The 18,128-nt window shown below is 44.0% G+C and overlaps 1 protein-coding gene across 3 annotated transcripts in view; it reads right to left on the reverse strand.

Annotated features, from left to right (window-relative positions):
• LOC139278942 (early endosome antigen 1) overlaps window positions 1–18,128 on the reverse strand; it is a 1,017,310-nt gene that overhangs the window by 306,812 nt on the left and 692,370 nt on the right. For all 3 annotated transcript variants that reach the window (XM_070898220.1, XM_070898221.1, XM_070898219.1), the window contains exons 18-20: window positions 17,235–17,381; window positions 15,366–15,533; window positions 402–581 (exon numbers count right to left, since the gene is read on the reverse strand). In XM_070898220.1, the coding sequence (XP_070754321.1) occupies window positions 402–581; window positions 15,366–15,533; window positions 17,235–17,381 (495 nt within the window). The remainder of the gene's footprint in view (window positions 1–401; window positions 582–15,365; window positions 15,534–17,234; window positions 17,382–18,128) is intronic.

Here is an 18,128-nt window from a genome sequence, read left to right on the forward strand (position 1 = left end):
CCCCAATACCATGTGCTTTAATTTTGCACACCAATCTCTTGTGTGGGACCTTGTCAAAAGCCTTTTGGAAGTCCAAATGCACCACATCCACAGATTCTCTCTTGTCCACTCTACTAGTTACATGGCTGAGATGAGGAGAAACTTCTTCACTCAGAGAGTTGTTAACCTGTGGAATTCTCTACCACAGAAAGTTGTTGATGCCAGTTCATTGGATATATTCAAGGGGGAGTTAGATATGGTCCTTATGGCTAAAGGGATCAAGGGGTATGGATAGAAAGCAGGAAAGGGGTACTGAGGTGAATGATCAGCCATGATCTTACTGAATGGTGATTCAGGCTCGAAGGGCCGAATGGCCTACTCCTGCACCTATTTTCTTTGTTTCTATGTTTCAAGCCACTTACTTCAATGCGTATGTTTCCTTTCATCCCATTTAGTTCTTCAGTCATCTGATGCATAGCTTCCTGAGATTCTTTTAGCTCCTCTGTGAGCTTCAGAACTTCTTCCACTTTGTTTTGCAAATTAGCTCTCAAAGAGCTGGATTGAAAGTCACTTGCATTCAATTGTTCCTCTGTTTTCAGCATCTACAAAAATAGAATATTTAGTTTTAGTCACGACAAAAATGCCCAAAACACAAAAATGTATAACTCAGATCAACGTGCATAATTTAAGAGTTCAATTGAAATGATGACCAGGACAAACTGTTCAATACTTCAAAAAAATGTCAGACTCTTTTAACCAAGTGTTTGTCACTTTATTTTGAACCTACGTGGATGGTGTGCTTTTTCTGGATTGCAACTTCCTCCTTTTTTAATTTGACTCCATTACTTCATCTTTTGACTTTGTTTTCCTATCCTCCTTTTTTGTAATCCCACTTTTGTTTCACATGTTGCAACTACCTTAATCCAAGCCTTTCTGCTGGATGACGATAATCATATATTTTTAATTTGTAACAATTTTAAAATATAAAAATATAGGGCCCAAGTTTCGAGCCGCGCCTAGAACGGCGCAGTCCCAACCTGGATGCCCGTTTTTCGCGCCACAAAGTGCGCCGAAAAAAACCCTCCGTATTCTCCACCTCCCTGCAGGTCCTCGGCGCAGCGCAGCAGGAGCTGTAGGGGGCGGAGCCAGGTCCCTGCGCTGAAAACAATGCCGGGACCTCTGCACATGCGCGCTACAGTGGCCGTGCATGTGCAGTAGCTCCAGGCGCCCAAAACTGTGGGAGGGGCCGAAGCACGCAGCCCCTAGCCCTGGCCCAATGGCCTCACTGGGGCTGCGTGAATAAGGCTCCTCCCACGGCCAGCTCCTGCTTCCTCCCGACCCGACATGATTTCCCCCCCCCGACTGGACCCGACTCCCGGTCCCATCCACCCACCCCCCCCCCGACTGGACCCGACTCCCGGTCCCCCCCCCCCCCCAACTGGACCCGACCCGACTCCCGCTCCCGGACTGGATCTGACCTGACCTCCCTCTCCCCGACCTCCCTCCCTCCCTCCCCTCAACCCGAACCGAACCGACCTCCTTCCCACCACCCCCCGACCCAACCCAACGCCACCTACCTGTAAATCTGGTGCTGGGGACGGGCCCTGCCCGAAGTCTCGGGCCCGGCCCGTTCAGCCTCCCTCCCCTTTCTCCTTCCCCCCCCCCCCCCCAATCTCCTTCCCCCCCCCAATCTCTTCCCCCCACCATCTCCTTCCCCCCATCTCCTTTCTCCCCTTCTCCCCCATCCCTCTCCCTTCTCCCCCATCCCTCCCCTTCCCTCCCTCTGCTCCCCCCTCTCTCCCTCTACCCCCCTCCTCCCCCTCTCCTCGCTGTCAGAAACACAGGCACTGACAGACAGAGAATGAGAGACACACACAGACAGACAGAGATAGAGACACTGACAGGGACATACTGGGGGGGGCATCCCAGCACGCTGTTGGAGGGCTCCCGGTGCTGCAGTCGGTAAGTAGAAAATGTTTTATTTATTGATTTAAAAAAAAAAAAATTTTCTGATTAATTTTTTTTGATTGCTTTATTGGTTGATTTATTGATGTATTTATCATTTATTATTGATGATGGCTCTTTATTTGTAAAACTGAAGTGATTAATGTTTATAAACTTCCCTTTAAACCCCCTCCCCCCACCATTCCCTACGCCTGATTTTCTAAAGTGTAGACAAGGTTTTTTCGAGCGTACAAAAATCTTCACTTACTCCATTCTAAGTTAGTTTGGAGTAAGTTTTCACTGACGAAACTTTGAAAACAGGCGTAAGTGGCCGGACACGCCCCCTTTTGAAAAATAAATTCTGTTCCAAAGTGAAACTGTTCTAACTGACTAGAACTGGAGCAAACTAAATGACGAGAATTCTGATTTCTAAGATACTCCGTTCTTCACCAGTTGCTCCTAAAAATCAGGAGCAAATCATGTGGAAACTTGGGGCCATAAAAACTAGGCAAAGTTGCTCCAAAAGTGAGATTGCAATTTTGGAATTCTGTTTGAATAGCTAGTAACCTAGTAATTTCTCTGCTGCTCAACATCATTTACTTCAAAATTAGAAATGTAGCACTTTCAAACCGATATACATCATTTTAGTCCTTTTCTCCGCCGTCTTTGGATTTTATGGTGACTTTTGTCACCATTTTTCTGCCCCGTGATTGATTCTGCACATCTCCTCGCTCTTCATTTCCACAGAAATACCTCCAGCAGTGTGTCCTCCGATACTTTACCCTTCCTGGATGCACTCACCCTCCACACCTGTCTCCAAACCTGGATATCAGTTTGTTATTGCTCCAAGCTGACTCCATCCTACTACGGGACCTCTGACTTTAACTCTAGTCTTCCTCCTCTTGCCTCTCCTCTATTCCCAGTTTAATACCAGGTCATATCTATCCTAATCTTGCTACACCTATGTAACTTGAGTTTTCCCGTGTGCATTTGCATGCATGTTTTGGCTGCCGCTCCGGATCTGAGCACATCACTTCTTTTCCTCTTTCTTGTCTCCTTTTCTCTTTACCAACTCTCTACCCCAACTTTTTAGCACTCCTCAACCTTCCTACTCTCCTGCCAGCATCCCAGGCTTGACTCTATCTTAGACAGGCCTACAGGTTCCATCTGTGCCTCTCGAGGCATCCTCCAAAGGCACTAGACGCTGCCTCCTCATGAGCAGCCTCACCAACTGCCCCATCTTACTCTCTGGCCGACCTTCCTGCCCAGTGCACCAACTAGGGGCCAATCTTGACAATCTCCTTCGTGTCCCACTCACCCCTCCCAATACTGATCTTGTGGACTCTGCCAGCAGATCAGCTATAACTGTTTCTCTCCGCATCTCCGTCCAGAATGTCCGTTCACTTATGAACAAGACCCTCGCCGTCCATGAGTTTATTGTGGATGATTGCATCGATATCATGGCCCCGACAGAAACCTGGTTGATGGGTGAGGACACCTTCCCCCTAAATAAAGCCTCCCCGCCTAGTTATATCATTCCACCACTTGCCCCACCCAACCACTGAGGTGGCGGTGTAGCTCTTATCATCAATTCACACTTTGGTCTATCCCCCTACTCATCTGGCACCTTCTCCTGCTTTGAGCATCTAGCCTTGTTCCATCCCTCTTGCCTCTCATTTCAATTCCTAGTTCTCTACCACCCACCCAAGTACCACGGCAAGTTTCTCACCAAGATATCTTCACTGGTTTCCTCCCTCAGCCTCTGCAGCGAGCGACTTACCATCCTCAGTAATTTCAATCTCCATCTCAACTTATCATGCTCTCTCTCCTGAGTTCACTGCCCTTCTATTGTCCCTTAATCTCTCTCTCAAAATAAACTCCCTACCCATAATCACGGCCACCCCCTCGACCTTGCCATCTCACATGGTTTCTCATCTGTGATCACTTCCTTGTATCGTTCTCCACCCATATTTCTTTTCCCCCTCCCAACCCCTCTGCTTAGTGCTACACTAAGTGCTCAGTGTGAGCTCTCAGTTCCTCACATCTTTGGTGAATGACACTGTATGTTTCTCATCACAGAATTCAAAGTCCTCTTAAGTCATGTCACTGTCCTACAAATTGGTTGTCGTCTCAAGGATGGAAGCAGAGGAACAGAATGATGAAGACACACCCTTGAAAGACATTGTTGTAGAAATTAGACCTCGTTGTGCCCAGGCACAATGAGGGCCAAATTTGGGGGCCCATGCCTAAGGACATCAGGCATCTGACCTGATATTGGGTTGGTTAATTTTTTAGGCATCCCCGGTGGCCACCTAAAATAACCTCAGTAAATAAAGGGTCTGCTTTAGATCCCCTCTGCTACATTTGATACCGCAGAAATCAGGCTTGTTCTGCTCAGGATTTATAAGCGGTCGCTGACCACCACCAAACAAATGTGTTTTTTAAAAATTGTTTCTGTGGAGCTTGGAAGGTCAGGAGTACTCGTCTGTGATACGTCCTGACTATAGAGTACAAATGCACACGAGGCCCATACTTGAGAGAAGGTCACTCTGTGACCAGTCCTTCATTAGCCAGCACTGAAGTGGAGAAGGTGGTTGGAGCTTTCCCTTTTATACCTGAGTGTTTCCCACAAGTTCACCACCTAGTGGCCGGTGTTCTCACGGTGTACAACTTAGGTCAGTTTATACATGGGTTACAATGACAGTTGAATACATGACATCACCCCCCCCCAAAAGTCTTATTGGGGTCACAGGTTAAATCTCTCTGGTGGTTTACGCTCCCTTGTAGAGCGCCTGAGTTGGGGCTCCGGTTGTTGGGCGCTGGCCTGAGTGTCTGCTGTTTGCGCTGCCTCAGGCCTGTCCGGAATGCCCACAGTGACTGGGCTCTCCTCCACTTGGTTCCGGTGTTCGGTCACCTGTGGTGGAGTGAACGCTACATCGTGTTCTTCCTCTGCTTCTTCTATGGGGTTGCTGAACCTCCTTTTTGTTTGATCCACGTGTTTGCGGCAGATTTGTCCATTGGTAAGCTTAACAACCAGAATCCTATTCCCCTCTTTGGCAATCACAGTGCCTGCGAGCCATTTGGGCCCTGCAGCATAGTTGAGGACAAAGACAGGGTCATTGACATCAATACATCGCGCCCTCGCGTTCCCGTCATGGTAGTCACATTCTCACCGGCGCCTGCTCTCAACAATTTCTTTCATGGTGGGGTGTATAAGGCATAACCTGGTTTTGAGCGTCCTTTTCATTAGCAGCTCTGCGGGTGGGACCCGTAAGTGAGTGTGGTCGGGATCTATTGGCCAACAGGAGGTGTGATAAGCGGCTTTGTAGGGAACTCCCTTGGATTCTGAGCATTCCCTGTTTGATTATCTGCACTGCTCATTCCGCCTGGCCGTTTGAGGCTGGCTTGAATGGTGCCGTTCTGACATGGTTGATACCATTTCCTGCCATGAAGTCCTGGAATTCAATGCTTGTAAAGCACGGGCCATTGTCGCTGACCAAGACGTCTGATAGACCATGGGCGGCGAACATTGCCCGTAGACTTTCTACCGTGGCAGAGGATGTGCTTGAATTGAGAATGTCACGCTCGATCCATTTGGAGTAGGCGTCTACTGCAACCAAAAACATTTTTCCCATGAAAGGACCTGCATAGTCCACATGGATGCATGACCATGGCTTGGCGGGCCAGGACCAGGGGCTAAGGGGGGCTTCCCTGGGCACATTGCCCAGCTGGGCACACGTGTTGCACCTGCGAACACACAGTTCCAGGTCTGCATCTATCCCTGGCCATCAAACGTGTGATCTGGCAATTGCCTTCATCATGACAATGCCCGGGTGCTCATTGTGGAGTTCTCGGATGAACACCTCTCTGCCCATCTGGGGCATGACTACTCGGTTTCCCCATAGTAGGCAATCGGCCTGAATCGAGAGTTCATCCTTGCGCCTGTGAAATGGTTTAAATTCCTCAGGGCATGCACCGTACGTGGCTGCCCAGTCCCCATTCAGGACAAATTTCTTGACTAAAGACAGTAACGGGTTTCTATTTGTCTAGACTTTGAACCGACGGGCTGTCACGGGTGAGCCTTCGCTTTCGAAAGCTTCAACATCTCAGCAGCATTCTTGGTGGTGGCTAGTAGGAGGCTGCTGAGTGCATCGGCGCAGTTTTCGGTGCCTGGTCTGTGCCGAATTGTATAGTCATAGGCGGCTAACGTGAGTGCCCACCTCTGTATGCGGGCATTCAGGACACATTTGCATTTATGGCCTTGTTGTCGGCCAAAAGGGACGTTAGGGGTTTGTGATATGTCTCCAGCTCAAATTTCCTGCCAAACAGGTACTGGTGCATTTTTTTTTACTGCATATACACATGCAAGCGCTTCCTTTTCAACCATCACGTAGCCCCTTTCTGCCTGGGACAGACTTCTGGAGGCATAAGCTACTGGCTGTAACTGACCCTTGGCATTAACATGCTGCAACACACACCCGAGCCCATAGGACGACGAATCGCATGTTAAAACAAGTTTTTTACATGGGTCATATAGCGTTAACAGATTGTTGGAGCATAACAAATTGTGTGCTCTATCAAAATTCCTTTCCTGGCTGTCCTCCCAGACCCATTCGCGACCTTTGCGTAGGAGCACATGTAGCGGCTCTTAACAGCGTGCTCAATTTGGGAAGAAAGTTACCAAAATAGTTCAGGAGCCCCAGGAACGAACGCAGTTCCGTCGTGTTACGGGGTCTGGGTGCTCTCTGGATCACTTCCGTTTTGGACGCAGTAGGTCTGATCCCGACTGTCGTGGCACTGCCTCGCACCGGAATGATCTCCTTTGTATATGTCCGTAGCTGTGCGTCAATCGGCAATAATTTTGGCCTCCTGGCCTTGGATGCCCACAACTTGTCGAATTGTTTGATACTCATCAGGGACTGGCTGGCCCCTGTATCTAGCTCCATTGATACTGGGATGCCATTGAGGAGCACTTTCATCATTATCGGTGGCGTCCTGGTGTATGAACTGTATATGTGTTCCACATGAACTCGCTGAATTTCAGCTTCCAGCGATTTCCCCCAGTGTCCATTTGGCCTCGTAGGGCTTACATCGAGCCCATCCTCCTTGTACATCAACCTGGCTGTCGGCTTCCTGCACTTACGCGCCAAGTGACCGCTGACATTGCAGTTTCTGCAGGTATATTGCTGATACCTGCAAGCTCTGGCTGGGTGTTTGCCTCCACACCTCCAGCATGAGCAGTTGTTGGAAATAAAAGGTCCTCTACCAGTCGATCGTCTCTGACTGTCTCTGTAACTGTCCTTAAGCGCACCATTGACAGGTGTTGATGGCCCCATTACTGGCCGCATTGTTAATTGCGATGGCATGAATCGTCGTTTAGCTAGCCATTCTCTGTTGAACTCCCCCTTTGGGTTCGACTACCTGCTCGGGCATGTCCGATTGCCCCTGTCTGCCTGGAGAACTGTGTGCCGCGTTAACAATGTTGACTCCCTGTCCATTTGCTGCATTTAAACCAAGATTTTTGTCAAACATCACTCTGGTCTCTTCCTCCCCTGAGATAAATGTCTAGGCCATTAAAGCCGCCGTTTCCAGGGTTAAGTCTTTGGTCTCAATCAGTTTCCTGAAAACCCCAGCGTGCCCGATGCCCTCAATAAAAAAGTCTTGCAGCATCTCCGCTCTGCATGCATCTGGGAACTTACATAGGATCGGCAGTCGCCGGAGGTCTGCCACGAAGTCTGGAACGCTTTGCCCTTCTCGCCGCCGGTGCGTGTAAAACAGATGTCTCGCCATGTGCATGCTGCTCTCCGGTTTCAAGTGTTCCCCAATCAGCTTACTGAGCTCTTCAAGTCTTGTCCGCCGGCTTCTCTGGCGCTAGAAAGTCCTTCATCAGGGAGTACGTCCTGGATCCACAAACCGTCAGGAGATGAGCCCTGCGTTTGTTGGCCGAATCCTGTCCCAGCCATTCCTTAGTGACGAAACTTTGCTGTTGTCTCTCAATAAAATCGTCCCAATCATCATCAACACAGTACGTCTCGTCTGTGCTGCTAGTGGCCATGCTCGCGTGGTTTAAATCCCAGTTTCTCGTCGCTAATGATACGTCCTTACTATACAGTACAAATGCACACGAGGCCCATACTTGAGAGAAGGTCACTCTGTGACCAGTCCTTTATTAGCAGCACTGAAGTGGAGAAGGTGAGTGGAACTTCCCCTTTTATACCTGAAAGTCCAGGTTAGGAGTGTCTCCCACAAGTTCACCACTTAGTGGTCGGTGTTCTCAGGGTGTACAACTTAGGTCAGTTTATACACGGGTTACAATGACAGTTGAATACATGACAGTCTGACTCCACAGCATCCCAATTGCCCTCCCCCCATGTTACTGATTTTTAAGGTTCAAAAATCAAGCAGAAGGCAAGCAGACTAGCGCTAATGAAAGGTCAGGGCTACCCAGGTTAAAAACAAAATTGCAAAAGGATTTTTTGGGCCCTTACTTGCAATGCCAATTTGGGATTACTTTTTGCCACCACCACTTCATATGCCAGTAGCTTACTTAAATGAGGGAGAGAAACTCACATTGAAAAATGTGGTGCCGCCTGCTCTGTGAACTGCTGCCGCAGGCTGTGCCACATCAACCCAATTTGTGCCACTCTCGCAAATGGGGCTACAGTTTCTTTAAGTGAAATCCAATTGCAGCCACACACATAAAATTTCAGATGCGTCAAAAAAGCAAAACAGAAAAGATCATTTATAGTTTCTAATTCATTCAGTTTCCTCCTATTAGACGTTGCTATTGTACCCTGAAAGCAGATAAATATTGATCAAATTTCACAGACCCACACCAAACACATTAATCAGATGTTGCTGATTTTCTAATCACTCCAGCCTTCTAATAATTGTACATTCAGAAGGTTCAACATCTCCTCAGGAAATCAAATGCCCAGAAGATGAATTATGATCCCATAAATTGGTAATAATTACCATAGTACAGATGTAAATATGCATAAATCTATTAAGACAGAAAAAAGAAACTACATGGTTTGATACAATATTATTTTCTGACTTTGTATATCATTAAATGTATAAAATAATTTTTTTAAACATCTGACTTGAAAAGCTATAAATTATAGCTTGTGCTCGGTTTAATATAAGCAATGAAAACATTGCAACAGAAGCAGGACATTCGGCATAATGAGCCTGCTCTACCATTTCTGTTTTCCATGACAATTCTCATTTTAATCCTAATTCACTGCCAAATGTTATGTTGCGATTCAGTACAGAGGAACTATAGCCCATTTTAGCAACAATGAATGGAAATACTGAAAACCTAGGTATGAATTACAAGGCTATAATATAATTATCACAACTGTGGAAGAACATCTCAAGTGGTTTATCGGCATCTGAATCCCAAGATTATTTTACTTCTGCTAACTCCCTCACTTGCATTTATTATTTTGTACATTTATGTGTTGTGTGTCATTTTCCAGTATGTTCGTCTTTTTAAGAAAGGAGTATCTTATGGTCACTTGCTATTTTTGATTTCACACCAACATCTTTGCATTGTGTGAATCATATGGATGCAAGAGTGCTCTGCTCCTTTCTGAGATTATTATTGGAAATTTAAGAGAATATTTAATTTGTATTAGTTTCAGTACATAGTGTATATTATAATATACAGCATCGCATCTGAATTGAGTGTTAATGTATTGTGGATACATGTGCAACTTTGCAATATTTGTTCCACATATGCAGTAATGTTTTGCTTGATCTATCGTAACAGATTAGTACTTTCATCCAAGTAGTCCAACCATGTAGCCATTTTTACTGGAAGACCTGGTTACAATGACCAGAATGTAATTTTTTGAATATCTAGTACAGGTTCGACCTCTGAAATCCGGAAACCTCGGGACTGAGGCCGTTCCGAAATCTGGAAATACCCGAAATCCGGACGTCCCGAATCTGGAAATGCCCGGGCCGAAGTTCGGGTATTTCTGGATTTCGGAACCCTTTGGCCGGCCGTATTCAGGGCAAAAAAAAAAAATGACCGAGAAAAACCAAAACCTTGTAGCCCCAAGGACAGCGGTAGGTATGAAGACCTGCCAAAAGGTAAGTTAATGTTTTTATTTTTTAATTCTTTTTCAGCAATTCAATAGCTTGTGAATGTTTTATGATTTTTTTTATTTTTTGGTTTTTGCAATTTTTTTTCTGTTTTCTCCCCTCCCAAGGCCTCCCTCACAGCGGTAATCGGCCTAAGACTAAAGTTGGCGAGGATCGCGCGGTTTCTGCTGATTTTTACCACTGGGCCTTTAAAAAATGCCGGAAAAATACTGCTATCGCTGTTTTTTGAAAAAAGTCTGGATTTCGGAACATTTTCTGGATTTCGGACGACCACTCCATGGATCAGCGCGATGTCTGGATTTCAGAACATTACGGTGTTTGGAACTCCGGATTTGGGAGGTCGAATCTGTACTGCTATGTTAATCACATACTAGAGGATCCCCTGTGGAAGTGAAAGGCAAGTATAAGCATAAGTATACATAGCTTAGTTAAAATACCCAGGCATGACAGAAAAATGTAATAAACAAATTGTGACATTGAAGTACGACAAACAGGATGTGCACGCTGGATGCAAGATTTTATTAAATATATTACCCGTCAACCTCCTGCGACATTGCTCATGCTGGTGGTTGTGGGGGGATGGGGTGAAAGAGATCTGGAAGAATCCAACTTGTGCTGCTGCTGATAACACTGAGTGTGTCTTTGGGGCTGCAGATGGTGGCTGAAGTGAGGGACTGAGCCTGGAGGTCCCATTTTTGAGTGAAGGGCATGGGGCACTGGTGGGGTGGGGGAAGGGATCTGGCCAGAGCCACAGGCAGTGGATCATAGGTACCTTTGGGGCCACAGGTCCCGGCTGGAAGGTGGCCCTGTAGCTACAAAGTGCTGGCCAGGGAAAGGGTGCAGAGAAGAAAAGACACGATCATTCCATGGGAAGAAAAGTAATATAAGGAAACGGCTTTATGGTGCATAACACCAGAGTGCCATGTAACTTGCAAATCCTGGGAGCTGCAAGCACTGGAAGATAAATAAGCAAATCAACAAAGTAAAATGGGAAAGTGTTATGTTGCAGGAAGCGTTATACAAGAAGCGCACATAGAGGTAGGACGTCTAAAATATGAGATATCTATCAAGATGGCTAATCAAAAATGTATAAGAAACTGCTTATTTTCAAGGAAAAGAAGCATTGCATGCTGATCTGGTTGTCCGTTTATTTTTCTGGATTTAAACCCAGTTTTCAGAATGGACAGAATATTGTTGTGTCATTAGGAACCTGTCCCCATACTCTTAACAATTCTATTTTATAGAAACCTTGGACTAGAAATTAGGATTTTTTAGATGAAATACGATCAGACTTTATCAAATTTAAAAGTACATGCTGTACATCGTTCCATTTTCTGTGACTGTCAACCTTGGCTCAGTTGGTAGCACCCTTGAACACAAAAATCTAGGCTGATACTCCAGTACAGTACTGAAGGGTGTGCTGCACTGTTGGAGGTGCCGTCTTTCGGATGAGACGTTAAATCAAGTCTGCTCTCTCAGGTGGACGTAAAAGATCCCATGGCACTATTTCGAAGAAGAGCAGGGGAGGTATCCCCGGTATCCTGGACAATATTTATCCCTCAATCAACATAACAAAAACATCATCATCATCATAGGCAGTCCCTCAAAATCGAGAAAGACTTGCTTCCACTCTAAAAGTGAGTTCTTAGGTGACTGTACAAGTCCAATACGGGAATTACAGTCTCTGTCACAGTGGAACAGACAGTTGTTGAAGGAAAGGGTGGGTGAGGGAGTCTGGTTTGCCTCACGCTCCTTCCGCTGCCTGCGCTTGTTTTCTGTATGCTCTCGGCGATGAGACTCGAGGTGCTCAGTGTTCTCTCGGATGCTCTTCCTCCACTTAGGGCAGTCTTTGGCCAGGGATTCCCAGGTGTCGGTGGGGATGTTGCACATTATCAAGGAGGCTTTACTCAGGGAGAATACTTATCCCTCAATCAACATAACAAAACCTGGTCATTATCACATTTGTTTGTGGGAGCTTGCTGAGCACTAATTGGCTGCGTTTTTCATACATTAAAACACACTTAAAACATAAAAAATAAAATTTAAAAAACACATTTTATTTTTAAAAACCCTGCACACTATAAATTTATTTTAAAGCATAATTTTAAAAACTTTTTTTTTTTTTTTTAAATCGGATTTTCTTTTAAGAACAGATAACTAACTTTAGTTTAAATTAATGTTAAATATGTAATGTATTTTTTCTATTTTTTATTAATGTTTTGTGTGTTTGGGGGGGGTTCTCATTCATAATAATGGGAACTCCAACTTACGGAGTTTCCATTATTATGAATGAGAACATACTTTACCTTGATTGGCTGTCCAGAGCCATGTGACTGCAGCTCCAGCCCTGTGCACGTCATGTCGTGCATGCGCTGTGATGCGCAGTCAGTGGAGGCCGCAGGACTGGGAACTCATGTGGGTGCAGCAGCTTCAGGTAAGTGCGCATCTTTTAAAAACTTTTTTTACCCGATTGCCCATGGGAAGCAGCCGACTGGGATTTCTGAGCCACTATGTTTTCATTTGTTTCCTTAATCCTGCTAATCCAATTCAATTAAACAAAGGAATACCCACTGTAACCCGATTAACCCTCTATGGCTTAATTTTTTAATTACTTTTGATTGGAACTCACAATATATTTAAGTACAAAAAGTCCATACAATGTTAAGTTTAAAGCAGTCGAGTCAAGCCTGAGCGAGCCACAAGTATGTGCGGTGTTACTGCTGGAGTTCAATGTGTCAAAACCGTTGGCTACCAGCATAGTGCACTGGTAGCCAGTGATTCTGGCTAATTCTTGCTGCTTGTCCAGCTAGGATCACCCGAACCATTAAGGCACTGGCTTTCAGGGTTATTCTGAGTCAATTGGGAAAGATCGCGGTTCCTGTAACAGATCCATTCCTCCAGTGAGCAAGTCTGGTCAATCATCAACAGTGCCCCTAGATTATTGTGGACCTGCCTGGTTTAAACATCAGATTATCAAGTCTGGCACAGAGGGTTGATATGGTTCTGAACTTCAATCAGTGGATGTGTCATCTTGGAGGGATATTGACTCCAAAGAGACTGTTTTCTTCTCTCAAGGAGGACAGTTACTCATTTACCATTACAACAACAACAACTTGTATTTATATAGAGCCTTTAATGAGGTGAAACGTTCCAATGTGCTTCACAGGAGTTTTATGAGATAAAAATTTGACACCGAGCCGCATAAGTAGAAATTAGGGCAGGTGCCAAAAGCTTGGACAAAGAGGTATGTTTTAAGGAGTGTCTTGAAGGAGGAAAGAAAGGTAGAGAGGTTTAGGCAGGGAGTTCCAGATCTTGGGGCCTGGGCAACAGAAGGCATGGGCACCAATATTTGAGCAATTAAAATCAGGGATGCACAAGAGGGCAGAATTAGAGGAGCGCAGACATTACTGTGAATCTAGGTGTGGCCCAGTCTTCAAATAATGCTGCCCCAGTGTCAGTGCGTTGGTATTTAAAGTATTCAGATTCGGAAAGAAAGTAGAATGTACCTCATTAAGAGATTATTATTTAATACTCAAATTGACTGTCACATTTTAATTCACTGTGTTAGCTGTTTGAGTGAAGTATAATGCATTTCTTAAGTAAGAAAAATAAATACCTAATTTTTGATGCAGAAAACATCAGTCTCAATACTTTTTTCACCATCAACCCACTGGGAATTGGACATTATTATTCTGCTACTGTAGCTGTATACTACAAAAAGTAACATCAAACACTTCACAGTACAGAATGCAGACAGAATTTTATTACCCCAAGTACCTGGAGGCTGCAAGGAATGGACTACTGAGCAAGTTTCAGGATAACAGGAAATTGATTTTGAAAAACAAAGAAATAGTACACAAGTCAATCTAAATTACAACTGTCTTGGCTCAGACATAACAATTGGAAGCAAAGTGTTCAGTCTGTTAAGGCGGCATTCTCTCAACAGAGAAGTAAGTTCAGGGAGATCACATTTTTCTACCTTTAGAAACTACAAAAAGCAGCAATAATTTTCCAATTCATCCATATATTTTGGAATGACTGTCTTGTATATACTCCAATAACATTGTATTTTCTAGAACTAACTGCCTACAATGCTTTCAATTACTAGTAATCATAATTTACTAATTTTATAAAGTTACATTAGATCAGAAGTTATATGCTATGCAGATAAATAAGTGTGCTTTGATCAAACAGGAACAAATAGTCATATAAAACTGTTACTTCATAAATGTGAATAAATGTTTCATGACATTTTGCTGTGTTATGAACTGAACAAGAGAGTTCCAACGAAGCGTCATCAACTTTGTTTCTCACCACAGATGCTGCCTGACCCGTTGAGATTTCCAGCATTTTCTGTTTTCATTTCAGATTCCAGCATCCGCAGTATTTTGTTTTTGTAAAAGAGTTAGTTACTGTTGCTGCAATTTTCTGCTTTCAAAATGCTTAGGGGGTGAAATTGGAGAGCACCCTGTCTGGCATGCTACTTTTAAAAGTTTGCAAAAATTAGCGCTAGGCCCTAATGATTTCACACTTTAAAAAATTTCAGTATTTGCGCTCCAAGAAGGAAGTGGAGCACTAAATCAGGCACTCCACTTCCTTCGTGGCGCGCAATCGACAGCAGGCAGGGCAGGGCTGTGCAGCGCTGTCGCGTTGAAAGGTTCCTTCCCTCCCTTAAAGGAAAGGGCCTTTGCTGCAGGCTCAGCAAAGATTGAAAAATTTATCTTCTCCACAACAGCAGCAGCGATCCCGCCCGGTCAGCCCAGCACTCGAGCAGAGTTGCTGATCAATCGCGGACAGGAACCCGCGAACAAACCTGTAAGAGATCATTTTTTTTTTACGTACCTCGGCCACCTCACCTTTAAACCACGCCCCCGAACCTGTAGCTATCGGTGTTTTCGCCTACCGATGCTGCAGGGGGCGGAATGCAATTTTGTGTCCGGTGAGCTACCGGGGCGATGTGCATGGCAATGATGTCACGCTCTTTGGGCGAAGGAGTTCGGGGCGCAACGCCGTACCGTTGCCGCAAAATTCCCGCCAAATTTAACGGGTGTCGCTGATCTCGCTCCACCCGTTCGCAAACCCATTTGCGAATCCCGTTAGCGCTCCCTGGAGGCACTAACAGGCGAAGGAACCCAATTTCTCCCCCTTAATGTGATACTTAGAATTTTTTTGCACTCTTGCTTTGACATGCCAGAATACTGCTATCAAAATGTAGAGAAAAATCATTTAGTGCAGCTAAACCTGAATTAGCAAAAATACACAGGCACCATTATTAATTATTCTTTAAATGCGTTGCTATGTATTGTACCATTACAGCAAAGTGGAGTTACCTTGGTCTGGAGCTTTAAGACTTCGCTTTGTAGGGCCTGAGTCTCTGCCTCCAGTTGGTAGATTGTCTCTTCCTTACGTTCAGAAATCTTCTCAGCTGAATCCTGAGCAATGTGAATGGATGAAAGTTCTGCATTCAACTGTCTTATTGTATCTTGACATTGATCTACCTACAACAGGAATAATAAGTCATGCTATAATATGGGATCAACAGTTTGTTTATATGATACAAAGGGAGCCACGTGAGGGTTAAAAAAATGAAAATATTTGAGTTGAACCAAACCAAATACTTAGTGAAAATGTTAAAAAGTATGGTGTATTTATCATTTTAATAGTTGTAAAGAATATTTCTGCATGCCACTCTATTATTAATAAGGAAGATAACACATTTGTTACCATGTTTTATTCCTTAAAGCAGCTAGTCAGATGTAGCCAAAGAACTTGCCCGGATGTGGAGTCCACATTTCCCATTTGCAATGTCACCGGAGTGGAATCTCATGAGGGGTCTTCACAAAATGCTTGTTCCAGATTGCCTTTAAATATCAGCTTTAAAATGTAAAATGGTATCAAAGGGCACGGAGAAATGTGCGGATAACTCTCATTTGGCTATGTGACAACAGTTTAGATATTTGACTTGCAGTTTTCTTATTAGAGCTTTGGGTAATGTCAGTGAACAACACTCAGGGCAATAGTTACTATTAGAGATTGTCCCAAGGACACAAATGAAGTTTAAAATTTAGATTCTCCCAATAAATGTCCATTTCATATAAATAATTAGACATTTACTTTTTTTTAAATAAAAAGCAATAAAATCCTGCAGCGATTTTGGGTGGAATTTTCCTCTTGATGCCTGTCAGTTAAGTGGTGATAATAAGGTGGTTAGGGTTGAACAATTAAGGTGGATCCCCACCCAATGTAATGTAAATACTGATTTTACGGTGTCACCTGCACTCAAATATGGATGGGCATATTCAAATGAGGCAGTAATGATAGTGTGACATCATGGGTAGAAATTCATATGCGTTTCACATGTTTCTAGGTCCAAAACAGGTGACAAAAAGTCAAATTTGCTGTTCTGCACCCGACGCTATATTGGTTTGGGCGCTCCATAGACATCCCTACCGGTTGCCTGAAACAAAACAGCCATCATATGTTAAGAATATTTCTGTGCCTAAATGGGGACCCTTTTGTGAAATCGGTGTCCTTGCATGGCTGAAACGTCACTGTTAACCCACTCAGCAAATCATGGTGGGAATAGGCGGTAAGCAGATTTCACACACGCAACTGCGCATTTAAAATCGCCTCGGGATCTGAATTACATCATCGGACTCTGACTTTTGTATTGCAGTGAGGCCCTCGCACGCTATTCAAAACGTGCCAGTATAAATGATGCGTGGCGCAAAATGGATCCACTGAGTAGGACCTGTTCCGATTTTAACTTCCTGTATACCCTGGTCTTATCGGGAGCGGGGGTTCAAACTGGGTCCTTTAAGTCTAAAGTCCAAACTTGTCAAAATTGTTATCCCTTGTTTCCACTAGAATGTCTTCTCATTTCCTGTATGTTAAGCTACATAGTCAAATGCTGACATTTCACATGGGGTAGTGAAATGTAAGCAAATTAATTAAACCAATCAGTTCATGGAAATCCTGTTCAGATTTGTTCATCAATGCAGTTCAGTTTTCAATCAATTACAGCACTGATTTTTCATAAAGAACCAATGCCCCATTTATCAGAGGTCTGATCAGTATTATGGCAATGTGAGAATCTCTGGGCTAGTTCCCTGCTCGTGTAAGTGAAGAATAAACATGTTAAAGTAAAAGACCATAAGCTGAGAACAACAATCAATTGCAGCTTAGAATATAACAGTGACCTCCTCTGTAGTTTCACGATGGCGTGTTCTGTACTCTTGCAGCTGTCTCTCTAAGCTGTGGATTGCTTTATCACTGGTCACTCTCTCTAACTCTGCTGATTTAAGCTGTTGCCTCAGATGTTCAATCTGCATTTCATATTGAAAAATCTATTGTGATAGGATAAAAAGAGAACATTTATCACAGAGGCATTTTCTCTTGAATGGAAAAAACATCTTTAAAAATGAGGACACAGTATCCTTAATGGATTCAGATACTAGTGAAGGAGAACATCAAAAATGAAGTCTCAAATAAACGTTGTTCTTTGCAGTTTTAAGATAGACAGGCTGCTTTTTAAAACAAGGTACCTCTACATTCAACAGGAAGAATTACTGCATGTGGTGTACAAAAGTTTTCCAGACCTGGAATGGATAAACTACCAAGGAAAAAATTATGAAATTTAATAAACATACCGACAAAAAGCTAATTTGATCTTTGTTTCAAAAGGTTAGGATTCCAGAAGTGATAGTTTCACATAGTTTTATTCACAGAATACTGTCAATTAATCATCTTAATTATCTCAGAATATCTGAAAGTATAAGTGGTTATGTTATAAATCTCTAGTATGGTGTGGCTGGTCTTATTGACAAATTGCTAATTTACATCTGCTTAATCCAAACATGGGATAGCAGAACTATCTTTCTTTCATAATACATAACAAGAACAAGAGGCTCAGACCATCATTTTCCAGTCCTCTTTGGCTACAGGTGTGGTGCCAGAGGACTGGAGGACTGCTAATGTTGTACCCTTGTTTAAAAAGGGAGAAAGGGATAGACCATGTAATTACAGGCCAATCAGCCTAACCTCAGTGGTGGGAAAATTATTGGAAAAAATCCTGAGGGACAGGATAAATCTTC

The sequence above is a fragment of the Pristiophorus japonicus genome, chromosome 13, assembly GCF_044704955.1.
Source record: "Pristiophorus japonicus isolate sPriJap1 chromosome 13, sPriJap1.hap1, whole genome shotgun sequence".
Taxonomy (NCBI): Eukaryota; Metazoa; Chordata; class Chondrichthyes; family Pristiophoridae; genus Pristiophorus; species Pristiophorus japonicus.